This window comes from Oncorhynchus keta, chromosome 33, assembly GCF_023373465.1.
Source record: "Oncorhynchus keta strain PuntledgeMale-10-30-2019 chromosome 33, Oket_V2, whole genome shotgun sequence".
NCBI classification, from domain to species: Eukaryota; Metazoa; Chordata; class Actinopteri; order Salmoniformes; family Salmonidae; genus Oncorhynchus; species Oncorhynchus keta.
The window spans coordinates 17,823,721-17,842,762 of record NC_068453.1 but is presented as its reverse complement, the minus strand read 5'-3'; the positions used below and the strand labels follow the sequence as shown (position 1 = coordinate 17,842,762).

The 19,042-nt window shown below is 43.1% G+C and overlaps 1 protein-coding gene across 9 annotated transcripts in view; it reads right to left on the bottom strand.

The window, feature by feature from the left end:
• LOC118366306 (myotubularin-related protein 5) overlaps nt 1–19,042 on the bottom strand; it is a 79,486-nt gene that overhangs the window by 29,503 nt on the left and 30,941 nt on the right. For 3 of the 9 annotated variants that reach the window (XM_035748867.2, XM_035748872.2, XM_035748869.2), the window contains exons 2-13: nt 16,667–16,752; nt 14,614–14,751; nt 14,161–14,286; nt 13,824–13,934; nt 13,097–13,183; nt 10,523–10,552; nt 8,976–9,081; nt 4,568–4,700; nt 4,255–4,378; nt 3,092–3,205; nt 410–487; nt 29–142 (exon numbers count right to left, since the gene is read on the bottom strand). In XM_035748867.2, the coding sequence (XP_035604760.2) occupies nt 29–142; nt 410–487; nt 3,092–3,205; nt 4,255–4,378; nt 4,568–4,700; nt 8,976–9,081; nt 10,523–10,552; nt 13,097–13,183; nt 13,824–13,934; nt 14,161–14,286; nt 14,614–14,751; nt 16,667–16,752 (1,247 nt within the window). The remainder of the gene's footprint in view (nt 1–28; nt 143–409; nt 488–3,091; nt 3,206–4,254; nt 4,379–4,567; nt 4,701–8,975; nt 9,082–10,522; nt 10,553–13,096; nt 13,184–13,823; nt 13,935–14,160; nt 14,287–14,613; nt 14,752–16,666; nt 16,753–19,042) is intronic. The other 6 variants (XM_035748875.2, XM_035748876.2, XM_035748870.2 and 3 more) reach the window with 5 other exon arrangements.

Genomic DNA, 19,042 nt, shown 5'->3' with positions numbered 1-19,042 from the left:
AGAGAGATAGAAGGTGATGTGTACCTACCTTATGGAAGCGGATGACTGGTTCAGGGTGGATCCGGATGATGTGCAAACACCAGCGATAGCCATGGAACAGCTGGCCGAACAGCCACAGAAACACCGCCCGGATCTCCTTATCCTGCAACACACAGACAGGGAATTATAACATACTGAGGGGTAAGTATGGGACAGCTGGACGGTAAGCCTGGGAAAGCTCAGAAATCCGGAGACCTTGCTGCAGCATTGCCCCAAACAAAGGGACAGGGACTTTCTCAATTTACATTTGAGCCATTTAGCAGATGCTCTTATCCAGAGCAACTTACAGTAGTGAGTGCAATTGTATTCCTTTTTTTTCCACACACACACACACACACCTTCCACCGAGGATAGAAGGGCTCAACATTACCTGGATCTTGAGTGTGGAGGGTTGTGTGGAGGAAGGGGGGAAGGCATGGTCAGCCATCTCCAGCTCTGGGTCCAACACCTACAAACAAGATGGCAGGAGTCATATTACAACAACATGGACAGAAATATCATCTAACAGTCTTCTCATTAGATCTGTTCAGGTCATCAATATTATTCAGTACATAAATCCTACAGCAGCTGCTGCTACATTTTGGCATTCGGACACCGCTTCATCGGGTATCATAAATTACAATACGCTGTCAGAAGCTTTTAGGAAGATGAGAATTCTTGGAAGCCTCGCTCAAAAATGAGACAGATGTGGCTTCAGACTAAGCAGCAAACACCCATTAACTAAATTAGCTGCAGAATCTCCTATTCACAGTCCTATTTGTGTTTGGGGATGGTGAGGTGAATTAATTCAGCTAATCGTGAAGATAGCAGCAGAGTACCTACATAAGCCCACACCCAACGGTTGCTGCCCAACTATCTCTAGAAGCATCACTGCAACAACCTTCACCCACCGCACTCCACCAACCCCCACATAACTTTTCCAGATGATTAAACAAATTAACTCTACCTCCAGTTGCAAAAGCTATCGCTTTTCACGCACTGCAATTATCCTCTCTGTGCTGGTCTGGGTGAAGGTCACTTAGGCCTATTATGTGAGCCGGCTGGGGGGCTGAGGCTTGGACAGCGCTGCACAGAGACTGACAGTGCAGGCAGACAAATGCAGGGCGGAATGGACCCCATGATCACACACAATGTGCTTTACTGGTTATGGAAGGAAGCATGTGTGCATACACATCACATAGTGTTTTATTGACTCAGGACACAGAGGACTAGCACTTCCAGTGAAATTGTCCCTGCATTACAGGGCTCTGGTCTCATTCCAGCCATGCAGGGTCACCGGGCCAGCACTACAAGTCTCTATGGCCCACACAGGTTAGGACAGAGGGAGACAGGGGGAAGAAAAGAAAGGAGGACAGAACAGAGGGAAGTGGGAGAGGCCTGTATATTGTATTGTAGAATGGTCAGGTCCCATCACAGGACTGGTTGTTCTGAGATGGAACAATTTTACAGTCTCTATTACTTACCAGAGCAGGTATTGGCTGGTACATAGCTCTTTCCACTGTGTTGTTTTTCAAATGTCTAGGAATGTTTAAACATGGTAATGAAGGACAAGGGGGAAGTATACTGGTTGAGGAGCAGCTCCTTTTCAATGTACCTCTGACCGAGAGGACACAGTAACAGCCTAACCCCGTCTCATTCTCTTTTGCCTTTTCTTGCTTTCCCTCTCTCCCCCCTTTCCCACCTCATTTGTCCCTCCCTCCTCCTCTCCTGTTCAGTCTAGCCGTAACAGATTGGCTAGTAACCGCGCAGATTGAGTATGGCTCATGTTTCATGCCCTCCAGCCAATAGAGATCATAGAGACCAGCCCCTGAGATAAAGCCCATTGGCCTCAGACAGACAGCCTTGGAGAGTCAAAAGCATGAACACTGTATACTGTCACATGTACTAAAATATAATTTACCACGGACATGTCTCAAAAAACAACCAAAAATGTTTTTCTATAACAGTTAAGAAAAGTGCCAAAAAGCTAATGAAGTACGCATTTTGAGCAGTTCCGAGCAATGCCGGTCTGGCAATATTCTGAGCAATCTACGCAAGTCCATATCAAATGTTCCTTCATATTAAAACATATAACTTTACTCTTATCCTGATAAAGAAATGAGGGGAGGAAGACATTTTTATCAAGGGAATAATATGTTCCCAAATATTTCTCATGTGGGACAGCATGTCAGATTCTATAATTCATCTTCTCCCTCTGGTCCAACTCTGATAACACAAACAGTTTGGGCTGTGGGAATCAATGCCAATGTCATACAGGCAAACAAATAAACCCTCTTTTGGCTCCAGATTGTAGTATCATTTCATTCATTGAAGATGGGAATATCCATTCTTTCATAATTATTTATTGGACTACTGTGTATTACAGTAAGCTCTGCACATGCCAACTCACACCAATTGTGAAACTAAAAACAGACGTATCCTCATGAACAGGTCATGACTGCATTGTTTTTAGTTGTGTCTCATGGGTAATTTTAATATTGTAAAATATGATATTGTTTTATAGGGGTGTGTAATGGTAGTTCCGATACCTTACAATTAGAATTTAAGATTGTGGTAAATTACTTTGTGATCACAAACCAGATTGCTTACAATAACAACCAGAATCATTCAATAAATAAAACCATGTGTTTGTTGTAGCTAATGATGGGAAAGCAATGGCATGGCTCTCCTCCACATAGAAACAAAAGCATAAAACCAGCCATAGACACCAATGATAGGCAGGCACGATCAGATTAGTTTTACATAACATGGATCTTATCTGAACAAGAGGAATTTCCAGATTGTGCTGGCAGTGAGAAGCTCGATTACAATAAGGAACTTGACCTTATTTAGAAAAGGAGTTGGTTCAGAAGTAGTAAATCAACATCGCAATGTGATGCTGTGCTTAAACCACTATAGCTGTACATGGTTCAGGGTAATACATAGTGGGAGTCCCTGTGTTGGGTTAACGTGCTGTACTGGTATTGGTGACGGATGTAGCTGTATGACGTGAAGGTGTAGAAGTCTGAAGGGTGTTGCGGTGAGGTGTGAGTGTTGTCATCACGGTGGTTACCATGGAGAGGGCAGTCTGGGTCTGCTGCAGGAGGGGGTCGGGGAGCAGAGAGATGTGGACACACTCCGGGATGGTCACCGTGCCTCCGTCCAGGTCAGCGATGATCACATCCAACTGTAGAACAACACACACAGACGGCTCAGTCAGTGCGATATCTTTGATTGATCTTGTAAGAGATCACTGTACTGCATACTGTACATGATGCTAAGTGTGCTGATTGAGAACAGTAGTGACTGACAGAGCCACAGACACACACACAAACGCTTCTGTCAACAGCTGTTCATTACAGAACTTTACCTACAGCAGCAGTGAAATTGACCTTTTAACAGGCCGTTGGGTTGCCAAGGCGATAACCTCTCACCCCCTTACACTCCATCATCAATCGATCTATGAGAGCCATGTGACTGTATAGTATACTATATTAAACAGACAGGCAGTCCGTTGTTAAAAGTCATTACATAACAAAGCATGGCGAGGGACCACATGTAGTTTAACGCACCCTAACCTAGACCTCCGAAACATGACACTATAATGACTGTCTTTTCATAGTCCTAAATCCCAATCTGAAATGTATTTAGTGCCTAGCCCACTACTGCTATTTTACCTGCCTTCACTCTAAAATGTACCTTGTTTTTATTGAATATCCTTTTGTATTATTCTTTCCTCAGAGCTTTGAGATAACTAATGAAAAGCGATATACAAAATAAATATATTATTTGTATTATTCATCTTAACCATTAGTTTGTCCTTAATAACAAAAGGAAACTTTCAAAGTCATCCAACATTCCACTGGATATAGAATGAAGATATTTAAGTTACATGCAATGTATATTGCTAATGTACCTTGGAATGGTTTACAAAGACCGTGGTGTTAGTACTGAGAGGTGTTTAAGCTAAAATAGGTTTCAGATGGCTAAAACACAGCAGGTCTGGGTTGTTGAGTGAGATGAATTATAGATAAGGAAAGAAGGCCAGAGAACTGACAATATCCAATAATCAAGATCGTACCACAAGCTGTCAAAGTATGGGGGGGGGGGAGCAACACAGAATTAAGACAGTCTTTACTGGCATCAGATAGGCTTTACAAATGCATACCACTGACAGAATATATAAACATGATCTAGAAAATAAATCAAAAAGAAGTATTGTAGATTGGAACATACGGTCATGCTACCCACCAGTTCCTGGGTCTCGGAACGGAAGAAAGAATTGACCCCGATGATGAAAGGCGTGGGCGTGCTCAGCACCTCCAGGAGTTTGCCCGGCAGGATGGGGACGTAAGTAAAACTGGCGGGAGGGAAAACAAGAGGAAATCAGATTTATCAGGAATCAGATTAGGAGATGATATGATAAGTGAGGAAATCACCCAAACTAACATACCAATATCTTGTTAATCTTGTTAATCAAATCCCTGTAAATTCACAATATTAAAAAGACATCTATGAACCTAATTTACAACGAAAAACACACACACACCTGTATTTGAGGGGGAACATGATGGCCAGTAGTGCTCTGCAGGCGTCTGTTAGTCTCTGGTAGCTGCTGGACAGGAACAGGATTTTGTGTTCCGTCAGAGCAGCACAGAACAGATACAGGACGTTCACTATACCTGAGAGCAACAACATAGCAGAGGTACAGTATTCACTTTACTTGCAGGGAAAGACCAACTGCATGGATTGTAAAGATCAAATGTATCTTCAAACAAAATGATCAAACATGCAGGCATTAAGACAGATATCTACAACCAATACCCCAAAATGACAAAGCATACACAGGTTCTTAGAATTATTTTGCAAATTTATAACAAAAACGAAATACCTTATTTACATAAGTATTCAGACCCTTTGCTATGGGACTCAAAATTGAGCTCAGGTGCATACAGTTTCCATTGATCATCCTTGAGATGTTTCAACAACTTAGAGTCCACCTGTGGTAAATTCAATTGATTGGACATGATTTGGAAAGGCACACACCTGCCTATAATGTTCCACAGTTGACAGTGCATGTCAGAGCAAAAAAAACAAGGCATGAGGTTGAAGGAATTGTTCGTAGAGCTCCGAGACAGGATTGTGTTGAGACACATATGGGGTGGCAGGGTAGCCTAGTGGTTAGAGCGTGTGACTAGTAACCGGAAGGTTGCGAGTTCAAACCCCCGAGCTGACAAGGTACAAATCTGTCGTTCTGCCCCTGAACAAGCAGTTAACCCACTGTTCCTAGGCCGTCATTGAAAATAAGAATTTGTTCTTAACTGACTTGCCTGGTTAAATAAAAGGTACGAAAAAAGGTCTGCAGCATTGAAGAAGGTCCCCAAAAACAGTGGCCGCCATCATTCTTAAATGGAAGAAGTTTGGAACCACAGACTCTTCCTAGAGACTGAGCAATCGGGGGGAGAAGGGCCTTGGTCACTGCCCGAGCTCTCACATCTCTGTGGAGATGTGAGAATCTTCCAGAAGGACAACCAACTCAGGACTTTATGATTGAGTGGCCAGACGTAAGCCACTCCTCAGGAAACGGCACATGACAGTCCACTTGGAGTTTGCCAAAAGGCACCTAAAGGACGCTCAGACCATGAAAAACAAGATTCTCTCGTCTTATGAAACCATGATTGAACTCTTTGGCCTGAATGCCAAGTGTCACACCACAGCATCATGCTGTGGGGATGTTTTTCAGTGACAGGGACTGAGAGACTAGTCAGGATTGAGGGAAAGATGAACAGAGCAAAGTACAGAGAGATCCTTGATGAAGTCCCGAGTGCTCTGAAACAGGTTCTCAGACTGGGGGGGGCGAAGACAGGTCAACGGCCAAGACAACACAGGAGTGGCCCAGCCAGCGCCGGACTTGAACCCGAACGAACATCTCGGGAGAGACCTGAAAATGTAATGCTCCCCATCCAACCTGACAGAGCTTGATAGGATCTGCAGATAAGAACGGAAGAAACTCCCCAAATACACGTGTGCCAAGCTTGTAGCGTCATACCCAAGACGACTTGAGGCTGTAATCGCTGCCAAAGTTGCTTCAAAAAAGTACTGAGTAATGGGTCTGAATACTTGCGTAAATGTAATATTTCAAAACCTTTTATTGCTTTGTCATTATGGGGGTATTGTGTGTAGAATGATGGGGGGGGGGGGGGGGACACAATTTAATACAGTTTTGAATAAGGCTGTAATGTAACAAAATGTGGAAAAAGTAAAGGGTTCTGAATACTATCCGAATGCAGTGTACACACAGACAACTGTTAAAAAGTTTGGGGTGACTTAGAAATACCCTTGTTTTCTAAGAGTGTCTAGTGTGTGAAACAGATGCCTCACAAGTCCTCAACTGGCAGCTAGATTAAATAGTATCTGCAAAACACAGTCTTAACGTCAAAAGTGAAGCGGTGACTCCGGGATGCTGGCCATCTAGGCAGAGTTACAAAGAAAAGGCCATTTCTCAAACTGGCCAATAATAAAAGACTAACATGGGTAAAAGAACACAGACACTGGACAGAGGAACTCTGTCTTGATGGCCAGCATCCCGGAGTTGCCTCTTCACTGTTGACGTTGAGACTGGTGTTTTGCGGGTACTATTTAATGAAGCTGCCAGTTGAGGACTTGTGAGGCGTCTGTTTCCCAAACTAGGCACTGCAATGTGCTTGTCCTTTTGCTCAGTTGTGCACTGGGGCCTCCCACTCCTCTTTCTATTCTGGTTAGAGCCAGAATAGAAGGGAGTAGTACACAGCGTTGTACGAGATCTTCAGTTTCTGACGAGTTTCAGAAGAAACGTTCTTTGTTTCTGGCTATTATAAGCCTGTAATTGAACCCACACATGCCGATGCTCCAGATACTCAACTAGTCTAAAGAAGGCCAGTTTTATTGCTTCTTTAATCAGAACCGTTTTCAGCTGTGCTAACATAATTGCAAAAGGGTTTTCTAATGATCAATTAGCCTTTTAATATGATAAACTTGGATTAGCTAACAACATACCATTGGAACACAGGAGTGATGGTAGCTGATAATGGGCTTCTGTACGCCTATGTAGATATTCCTTTCTTTTTTTCTTATCTGCCGTTTCCAGCTACAATAATAATTTACAACAATGTCTACATTGTATTTCTGTTACTTTAAAAATGGACAAAAAAATGATTTTCTTTAAAAAAAAACAAGGACATTTCTAAGTGACCCCAAACTTTCGAACGGTTGAGTAAACTCAGCAAAAAAAGAAACGTCCTTTTCAGAACCCTGTCTTTCGAAGATCATTCGTAAAAATCCAAATAACTTCACAGATCTTCATTGTAAAAGGTTTAAACACTGTTTCCCATGCTTGTTCAATGAACCATAAACAATTAATGAACATGCACCTGTGGAATGGTCGTCAAGACACTAACAGCTTACAGACGGTAGGCAATTAAGGTCAGTTATGAAAACTTAGGACACTAAAAAGGCCTTTCTACTGACTCTGAAAAACACCAAAAGATAGATGCCCAGGGTCCCTGCCCATCTGCATGAACATGCCTTTGGCATGCTGCAAGGATGCACGAGGACTGCAGATGTGGCCAGGGCAATAAATTGCAATGTCCGTACTGTGAGACACCGAAGACAGCGCTACAGGGAGACAGGATTGACAGCTGATAGTCCTCGCAATGGCAGACCACGTGTAACAACACCTGCACAGAATCGGTACATCCAAACATCCCACCGGGACAGGTACAGGATTGCAACAACTGCCGAGTTACACCAGGAACGCACAATCCCTCCATCAGTGCTCAGACTGTCCACAATAGGCTGAGAGAGGCTGGACTGAGGGCTTGTAGGCTTATTAAAAGGCAGGTCCACAGACATCACCGGCAACAACGTCACCTATGGGCACAAACCCACCGTTGCTTGACCAAACAGGACTGGAAAAAGTGCTCTTCACTGACGAGTCGCAGTTTGTCTCACCAGGGGTGATGGTCGGATTCGCGTTTATCGTTGAAGGAATGAGCGTTACACAGAGGCCTGTACTCTGGAGCGGGATCAATTTGGAGGTGGAGGGTCCGTCATAGTCTGGGTCGGTGTGTCACAGCATCATCGGACTGAGCTTGTTGTCATTGCAGGCAATCTCAACTCTGTGCGTTACAGGGAAGACATCCTCCTACTTCATGCGGTACCCTTCCTGCAAACTCATCTGACATGACCCTCCAGCATGACAATACCACCAGCCATACTGCTTGTTCTGTGTGTGATTTCCTGCAAGACAGGAATGTCAGTGTTCTGCCATGGCCAGCGAAGAGCCTGGATCTCAATCCCATTGAGCACATCTGGGACCTGTTGGATCGGAGGGTGAGGGCCAATCCTCCCAGAAATGGAAATGTCCGGGAACTTGCAGGTGCCTTGCTGGAAGAGTGGGGTAACATCTTACAGCAAGAACTGGCAAATCTGGTGCAGTCCATGAGGAGATGCACAGCAGTACTTAGTCAGTAGCTAGTGTGGCCACCAGCTGCATTGTTACTTTAGATTTTTACCCCCCCTTTGTTCAGGGACACATTCCATTTCTGTTAGTCACATGTCTGTGAAACTTGTTCAGTTGATGTCTCAGTTGTTGAATCTTATGTTTATACAAATATATACACGTTAAGTTTGCTGAAAATAAATGCAGTTGACAGTGAGGACATTTATTTTTTTGCTGAGTTTATATACACACACACACACACACACACACACACACACACACACACACACACACACACACCTTTCCTCGCAACTCATCAAATATAGGCCTGTGATTTGCGTTCATTAAGCAATTGAACAATTGGTGAAGGTCTTTAAAATCAAAGGAACATTGGACTCTGATTGGTCCATATCACTGACATCACATAAGGTGCCCCATCGGTCCTGGGCTGAATAAACTGCATTGTGATTTGCCGTACCAAGCTGTCTAAAGAGATGGGCTACGCTGCTGCCGCTGACAGGGAGGGAGTCGTTGATGGGAGTCTGGATGACCTGTCGATCGCCCGCACCCAATGTTATAGTCCTCTAGAGAGAGAAAGAAAGAGAGGGTCACATGGAAAAAGAGAACAGATAGTGTGAACGCTCTCTCTGAAAAATGGGGATTAGCAACTACAGCACAATCACAGAGATTTGGAGTGTATTGAGGAGAAATCACAGATATGAATCACAGGGGTTTAGCAGGTACATTAGAACTCCACAGTAACCAGCCATTCAGAGCTGAACAGGAGAGAACTGACCTATGCTGAACTGAGAAACCCAGAGCAATGGGCCTTACCACAGATTCAAATCAGCCCACCATATTAAATGGGCCTTCATGGGAGTCAAATACCAATGACATTCCAGATTGTCCATAGAGGGACATTTCCATTGCATTTTGGAAAGTTCAAACATCTGAATGATTTAGGGGGGGTCTTAACATTTGAAATGTCTTATTGGTTTTGTGTTACTGGATAGTTCTTACGGCCATGTGACACAGAGGGAAGGGAAGTGACAGAATGATTTAGATTGTTTTGTTGTTGATTGTTGTTGATTGTAACATTCATGAAACATCTTAGTCATGTAAACTTCACATTGTAGCACATACATTACATTTATAGCTTAAGAGAGTTGTACTAGTTGTTGTAAAATATAAGTTGCCATCATTTGTAAGTGTGATATTTATGTTGCATGCAATGTCAATGACTGTTTTGGATTTGAAGTATTTGCAAGACTGAAAAAGCATGTTAGCCGACATGAGTTAAGGCACAATTTGCACAGCATGATAGGTACCGTGGGTCTTGGCTGCAAATGAAGACCGATTACAAAGAGTTGCATACAGGACAGGTAGCACAAGGTCAAAGAAGGCATCCAATACATCACATAGAAACACAATCACAGCAGCCTCTAGGACAGACATCACATAGTAATAACACAGAATACACAGAAACAACTGGAACTACCTACAGAGGCTGTATACCACATTTGACAAGTAGGAATGCAAATTATTTTAAGTACTGAAATTCTTCAAAAATACATTTTCACTATAAAATAGGGAATAGATTTAAAAACATACATTTTCAAATAAACTCCAGAAACAGGAATCTACTGTAGCCAAATCTTCATTTAAAAGTACTTAAAATACAAGGCCCAAGTATATATCTGGGAACGAAAAGGTTGGCGTGAGCTCATGCTCTCTACAGCAGCAGCAGCAATGGGAACGCAATGATCCAACTGTTGAACACCATTTCACCGTCACTCGTCTGATCAACAACCAATTAGATATCCTTGAATTTTTCCAGGCTACCAATAACAGATCGTAAAAAGATCAGCCATTGGGTAACAGACTGGGCCTTATCAAAGTGATTTGATTGGTTTTCCCTTGAGAGAGAGGTAGGTGAGATCCATAGACAGAAGAGGATCCTGACAGAATTAGGGAAAGCTAGGAGCTGATTGGTTGAAAGGAGAATAAAGTAGTCAGGCGGCGTACCAAGCTCTCTTCTCTCTCCTCCTGGCACGGCTACACAAGTAAAGCACCCCAAACACACACACAGAGAGAGAGAGAAAAATACACCATAGGAAAACACACAGATTAAAGACAACAGGGTCCAAACAAAAACATGACAAAACATTAACATTACAAATATACACAGATGTTTTACAGCGTGGCATTATGACATGAGTATAGCAACATTAACATAAGGCACAGAGTCAAACCAGCTGTCAACTTTGGGGAAATAAAATGGAAGCAGCCACAGCTCAGTTCAGCCACATTTAATATCTGACATTGTAGCTTAGGGCTGGGCGATAAATCAATATCAAGAGGTAATTACTTCTCTCAATAACCATATAGAACGTTTACATTCATTTTTGTTGACGTCGATATATAGAATAATTAGGTACAGCAGTCTATTTCACCTCTGTGTCGCAGCAGGAACGTACGGAGAAGTGACAATGTGCACGTGGAGAGGTATACGCCCACAAAAAAACACTTCGCTTCTCGAGTGATGGCGTAGCCACTATTAACCACGAAACATTTGTGACATAGGCGAAAACAGTGGCAGTGATAGCCATGGAGAAGGACCAGTCATTTGGAAGTGGTTTGGCTTTTTGAAGTCCGACAAACAGCAGAGCAATGTTCGGTGCAAATTGTGCCGTAGACAGGTGGCTACGAAGTCTGGTAATACGACAAACCTTTTTCACTTAAGCAAAATTACTCTTTGGAACATGCAGGAAGTTTGAGTTTGCGCCACGGTATTGATAAACGCCCCTCAAGCACCAGCCAAATCTAGGGATGTTTGCCCGAAGCAGTCAACACTGACAGCATTTATGCCATACATGCAAACATCACAAATGCTATTATGCATTGCATTGCTAAGGACATGCTACCAATTAGCACAGTGGAAAAGGAAGGTTTCAAGAAGCTTGTCAATTTAATTGACACCAGGTACATGCTCCCTCGCAGCAAACATGGAACGATTTTCCATGTGTAGCTCACAATAAATAAATAAAAATAGGCAAGTCAGTTAAGAACAACTTCTTATTTACAATGACGGCCTATCGGGGAACAGTGGGTTAACTGCCTTGTTCAGGGATAGAATGACAGATTTTTACCTTGTCAGCTTGGGGATTCGATCTAGCAACCTTTCGGTTACTGGCCCAACGCTCTAACCACGGTGTGTTCAGGCATTCTTGAGTTTGAAGCAGATATGCACCTTTTAAACGTTATTTGATTAATAACGTGATAATTATAGTTTTCGATTGAAAAAAATATCGATATCGTGGTAATTTATTTGCCATATCGCCCAGCCCTATCGTAGCTACAAACATCGATGAGTAAATTAGTCAGATGTGTTTATGACCTTGGGGTGAAATAACAGAGGACTGAAATTTGTAAGTCGCTCTGGATAAGAGCGTCTGCTAAACGACTTAAATGTAAATGTAAATGTTATACTTGTGTAACATTGTCATTTTTCAGTAAAGTTACTTTAAAAGGGAAATCTGCTTAGTTAATGTTTTAGTTAATATTTCAGGAAATCAAATAACTTATTTATGGAGATTGGCCCATTGACAGAACGTCCTTGGGCTGGTAACCAGGAGACATTGTGGAGACTAGACACAGTCATTTACAATGATCTATTAAATCCCTCATACAGACGGGCAGACGTGCGCGCACACACACAAACGTTCAGGCAGGTTCCATATCAGACTCATATATATTCCACTGTACAGTAACTGGGCTAAAGGTTGCTGCTCTGTATGTCAGGAGTGCGTATCTGACAGTTGAGATAATTGCCAGTTGCAGTAGTAAAGTGGATGTGTTTCAATGTATGTTGGGATGACAGTGGTTGACGTGGCATGACTGGGGAGAGTCCTAGCAAGTCTAGACCTGAGTCTAATAAAAAGTTAGACATTTGATAGTATCAAACCTGCTATTACACCGTAACAAACACCTAGCATTGCTCTTCAAGTACTGTTTTAATATAGAATGATCTGTGCTATAGTATCCAATGCCTGAAGGTCTCAGAGTGTGTGTAAGCCAAGTGTGTTTGTTTTTGTTTGCAAGATCTATGTGTGTGTGTGTGTGTTAATGCTGATTAGTCCCATCTCTCATTCAGACCACTGCACTGCCTGCTATGAGGCCATCTGGTGTCCCATATGGTCACCCTCAGAGAATCAGTGTTTGTGTACGGTGTGTGTTCCTCACCAAGTGAAAAGTCTTATCACTTCTACAACAGATCAATAATGGCAAACACATCAGATCGATCCACGACAAACAACGGCACACAGAATCAAAACAATTCTTTGAATTTAAAAAGGTCTAAAAAATGATTGAAATTGACAGGTTAATGTAGCATGGAATACGCAGCATCGTTAGGCCACAAATTCCACAAAAGCAGACTAGAGCAAACTGCAAACCACTGAGTGAATATTAAATCAGCATGGTTTGAGATGATTACAGGAAATACAAAACAGACTTTTTAGAATCATCATGTTTATCTAAATAGATAAAATCACAATGAGGCAAGCGGATTTGTAAGAAGCTGCCGGAAGGTGATGTTACCTGGTCCTGAAAGCAGCCCAGTAGCCAGTCACAGGCTAAGGCCTGAGGAACCGAAAGATTTAAACTACATACTGGGGACTCATTTATCTGTAACACACAGGAGGAACCAATGTACAGCGGGGTTCAATGGCATGTTACACAAGGGAACAAAATGTACAGAAATGTACGTATAGGCCCAATATACTAGTAGTGCACGATTTAGTATACTAGTTTACTGTATGTTACACTACTTCATGCTGTAGCGTCATTGAATTAGTTTGAGACAAACAGTACATTTAAATTGTGCACATAGGGTGAATACAAGAGCTAAGAAAATATTCCTATACATTGTGTGTAGCAGTGGAGGCTGCTAAGGGGAGGAGGCTCATAATGCCTGGAACAGAGCGATTGGAATGGCATCAAGGTGCCATTAAGGTCCATTAAGGATTAAGGTGCCACCAACCTCCTATGGTGTGTAGGTTACTATGCTGGCCATCTCCTCTTTGCTGAGGACCCGGCATTGACTCGGCAATGAGGGTTAGCATAGCACACCCGCTAATGCTAAGCTACAATGCAAACAGGTTGGTTAAAGTAATGTGCTAGCAGTCTGCATTGGCCAACATGCTAAGCTAATATGCTAGCAGGTTGGATGGGGCTAACAAGCTAATAGGCTAGCTGGTTGGGAGGGTTGCACAGCCCAGGAGAATACGTAAAAGTCGGTATGCATGCTGAAAGGAGGTGTGTTTACCTGAGAACCACCAGCGACGGGGATGACGCAGGTGAGGAGGTTTCCGATCACCGTTTCCAAGGGAACGCTGAGGCTATCCACGTGCACGGCGTAGATGAGTCCCAAACAGTTCTGGACAGGGGAGGCACCCAGTCAAAAGACAAGCACACACTTTCCTTGACTTGTAGTGAAATAACAAATGGGGTTTGTGGGTGAAGAACACTACCTAAAGCAAAATACAGCCAAATCAAGCCTAGAGTTGTCTCAATCACTCTTTGTTGTAACAAGAAACATAGATGAGAAGTGCAATGGGAGTATCGGACAGGGACGTGCAGTATTGTTTTGAGGTGCGTTGTACCCTGAAGACCTCTATGTGGTCCAGACGGGACACCAGCACCAGGCTCTTGGGGGCAAAGACCTGGGCCGGCTGGACCAGCCCTGGGACTTCGTCCTCATCCACCTCACTGGCCTCAGCTTTCGGTAGCTACACACACAGAATGAGACAAAATATCATACAGTGTACAGAACGTAGCCTACTTTGTGCAAATGTTCTATAGACGTACCATTAAAGATGTAACGTCATATCACAGATGTCACATACAGCTTGGAACTTTTATAAACCGTTACCTGTTTCTAATATGATCAGATCGTCTCATTTCCACAACTTTGTAGCCAGCGTAAAATGTTGGCACATTGTTGATACACAGTACAGCTGTAACGATACCGTTACTGGTTCATAATGACATTGGGTCAGTGTGTGAGGAGAAGTGTGGCGAGGGGGGCCTCTTCTCTTTCTCCTCCAGTCTCTCACCTGAGGGTTGTCCAGGCCCTCCCAGAACGTGAAACAGGCACAGTAGTGACGCTCTGAGTTGATGTCGGTCAGAACCGACACGAAGAACGACGGACGTTCCCTCTCTGGAACTAACTGCCATCCGTTGGGCTGACAGAACTAAGAGAGGGAGAAAGAGGGGGGGGAGGGCGAGTGACAGAAAATGGGTCAAAGGGTGCAGGGGTCGAGAAACAAGGGAAGAAGGAGGGAAACGGGAATGAGGTGAAAAGGATAGGAGGGAGAGATGGATGATAGGAGAGGAATATACAGTATTAGTGGGCCGAATCCCAGTGTGGTATGTCACATGTCCCTACTCTGCATCTCTCTGTGACTCACCTCTGATCTCTAGCTCATTTGGTTATTTTCCACCGCTAGGCTATATCAAGTTAAGAAAACTTTCCACGTGTCAGAAATGATTAACCTTACACCCTTATTTTGGATGGATGAGAAATAGGCTATAAGCAAACCAAGGAATAACCATTGTTCTGTAGGCATTCATCTTGTAATATATAATGAATGAAATACAAAACAGACATTCCATTGAACCCCGTTGTACATATATAATGAACACTTAGGAATTCTTCAATATTGACGCTGGCAAAACACATTAGACAATAATGAGGTAAACAATACTGGAATAAGGGTTATTTGGGAGACATTAAATACACATCAACAGTAAATTATTCTGGGTTATGTTGATCCCTTCATGATGCAGCCTTTCTTCAGGTACGGATGATGTACAGTTGAAGTCGGAAGTTTACATACACTTAGGTTGGAGTCATTAAAACTAGTTTTTCAACCATTCCACAAATTTCTTGTTAACACACTATAGTTTTGGCAAGTCGGTTAGGACGTCTACTTTGTGCATGAAAAGTAATTTTTCCAACAATTGTTTACAGACTGATTATTTCACTTATAATTCACTGTATCACAATTCCAGTGGGTCAGAAGATTACATACACTAAGGTGACTGTGCCTTTAAACAGCTTGGAAAGCTCCAGAAAATGATGTCATGGCTTTAGAAGCTTCTGATGGGCTAATTGGACATAATTTGAGTCAATTGGAGGTGTACCTGTGGATGTATTTCAAGGCCTACCTTCAAACTCAGTGTCTCTTTGCTTGACATCATGGGAAAAATCCAAAGAAATAAGCCAAGACCTCAGACTTTTTTTGTTGTTGACCTACACAAGTCTGGTTCATCCTTGGGAGCAATTTCCATAATGACCATCATTATGTTTGGAGGAAAAGGGGGGAGGCTTGCAAGCCGAAGGACACCGTCCCAGCTGTGAAGCACGGGGGTGGCAGCATCATGTTATGGGGGTGCTTTGCTGCAGGACAGACAGGTGCACTTCACAAAATTAGATGGCATCATGAGGTAGGAAAATGATGTGGATATATTGAAGCAAAATCTCAAGAAGTTAAAGCTTGGTCGCAAATGGGTCTTGCAAATGGACAATGACCCCAAGCATATTTCCAAAGTTGTGGCAAAATGGCTTAAGGACAACAAAGTCAAGGTATTGAAGTGGCCATCACAAAGCACTGACCTTAATCCCATAGAAAATATGAGGGCAGAACTGAAAAAGCGTGTGCGAGCAAGGAGGCTTACAAACCTGACTCAGTTACACCAGCTCTGTCATGAGGAATGGGCCAAAATTCTTGTGAGAACTTATTGTGGGAAGCTTGTGGAAGGCTAACCGAAACAGTTGACCCAAGTTAAACAATTTAAAGGCAATGCTACCAAATACTAATTGAGTGTATGTACACTTCTGACACACTGGAAATGTGATGAAATAAATAAAAGCATTCTCACTACTATTGTTCTGACATTTCACATTCTTAAAATAAAGTGGTGATCCTAACTGACTTAAAGACAGGGAATTGTTACTAGGATTAAATGTCTGGAATTGTGGGAAAAATGAGTTTAAATGTATTTGGCTAAGGTGAATGTAAACTTCTGACTTCAACTGTATGTAACTGGGGTAAATATGTAGGCTATTGTGCGTTCGTTTGTGAGTGAGCTATGTTTGTTACATACCAGTTCGATGCCTTGTGGAAAGGGATTGTCCTCCCAGTCTTTCTCTGGAAAGCGCTGGAGAATGTGACCTTGGCCCTCACTGCCCCCTGGAGAAAGAGAGAGGGTGACAAAGGTCAGGTCGGAACGCCTAACTGACCTAAAACAGGGAATTTTTACTAGGATTAAAATGTCAGGAATTGTGAAAAACTGAATTTAAATGTATTTGGCTAAGGTGTATGTAAACTTCCAACCAACTGTATATATGTGACCAATAAAATGTGATTTTGTACTGAGGAAAGCTGTATTGCATGCTCAAGAATGTGCTGGTTCTCATACCGCTGCTGCCAGTTCAATGGTATTTGAGAACATGTTTGAAACATGAACACTCCTAGCTCCATTCGAACAACTGACTCAAGAAATCAGCTCAACTGCGTCTGCAGCAGACGTGATACCCTCGGTCATGGTATTGAAGCACCTGCTCAATAAAACTGCCGACACAGACCATGGGGTTAAAACTTACAAAAGTACTTGAGGCTGTGAACAAGTGATCCGGTGGCATTCTCTCTGAGCCTCTTTACTGTGTCGCCACCATGCTCGATGCTAGGTACAAGGACCGCTACTTCGATGCAGACAAGAAACAGGGTTTACGTGAAATGCTACATACACAGCTGGACAACATGGAAACGGACACAGTGACAGCGGGCACAAAGGAAGAGAGGCCACAGAGGAAGAGAGGCCTCCCAAGTGGGGCAGGGGTCTAAGGCATTGCATCGCAGTGCTAGCTGTGCCACTAGAGATTCTGGGTTGGAGTCCAGGTTCTGTTGCAGCCGGCTGCCACAGGGAGACCCTATGGGGCGGCGCACAATTGGCCCAACGTCGTCCGGGTTAGGGGAGGGTTTGGCTGGCTGGCAGGGACAAGCCACAGGAGTCGTGCACTAGCGACTCCTGTGGCGGGCCGGGCGCAGTGCATGCTGACATGGTCACCAGGTGTACGGTGTTTCCTCTGACACATTGGTGCGGCTGGCTTCCGGGTTAGGTGGGCATTGTGTCAAGAAGCAGTGCGGCTTGGTTGGGTTTCGGAGAACGCATGGCTCTCAACCTTCGCCTCTCCCTAGTCCGTGCGGGAGTTGTAGCGATGAGACAAGACAGTAACGACTAACAATTGGATACCACGAAATTGGGGAGAAAAAGGGGGTAAAACATAAAAAATAAATGTTTTTAAAAAATAATGAAAAGTCTGAACAAATGAAAACGAAACAGCAAGTAAGTTAAAGAAACATTTAGATTATATTTTACTGGTAATGGGAACATACTTAAATGCCAACAAAATAACTTTTGGTCAGTGTGGTCAGGCTAGTTTTTCCTAGCCACCGTGCTTCTACACCTGCATTGCTTGCTGTTTGGGGTTTTAGGCTGGGTTTCTGTACAGCACTTTGAGATATCAGCTGATGTACGAAGGGCTATATAAATACATTAGATTTGTGGTGTAGTGTGTGTAACCTTTATTTAAATAGGCAAGTCAGTTAAGAACAAATTATTATTTACAATGACGGCCCACCCAGGACGACGCTGGGCCAATTGTGCACCGCCCAATCATGGCCAGATGTGTTCCAGCCTGGGTTCAAACCAGGGACTGTAGTGATGCCTCTTGCACTGAGATGCAGTGCCTTAAAACACACACGCAGTGGTCTAACTATTTAACTGTACTAGAATGCTTAAAAGGCAGCTAAAAAATGTTAAATATCGGTTATCGGCATCATTTTCTTTGGCAAGGAAAATATTGGATATCAGTATCGGCAAAAATGTAATAAAATCAGTGCATCCCAAGTATTTACACTTAGCAGACGCTCCTACCCATATATTTTCGGATTTCTTTCTGTACTGGTACCCCCACATGGGAATCGAACACACAACCCTGACGTTGCAAGCACCATGCTCTACCAACTGAGCCACACAGGTCTGTACATATACCTCCTATCTACACAAATTACTCATCATACAAACTAAAATTACAAGACTAGCCACTTCCTCTAATTACCTGGCTCCATCTGCACCTTTGTTTAAGAAACTCAATATCTTGTCATTTATGTGACATCGATGTACGCCAATTATACACTTTCATCACCAAAAACTCATACCTCCCAGACAATTTACCGACACCCTTCAATGGATTCTGCCAGGTTAATTCTGAAATCCATCTATATAGCAAGACACACTGCGATAACCTTCACCCTCCCAACTGCCACACCTTGCATAGAGAATAGGCTATCAGATACAGAGGTACCATACACTCTGGAATTCTTATTTTCACATTGCAAAAACCTCCTGAAACAAAGACTGGGGGTCAGCTTGATGAACCAAACTACTCAGTAATCTCCATATAGCCCATCTCACTCA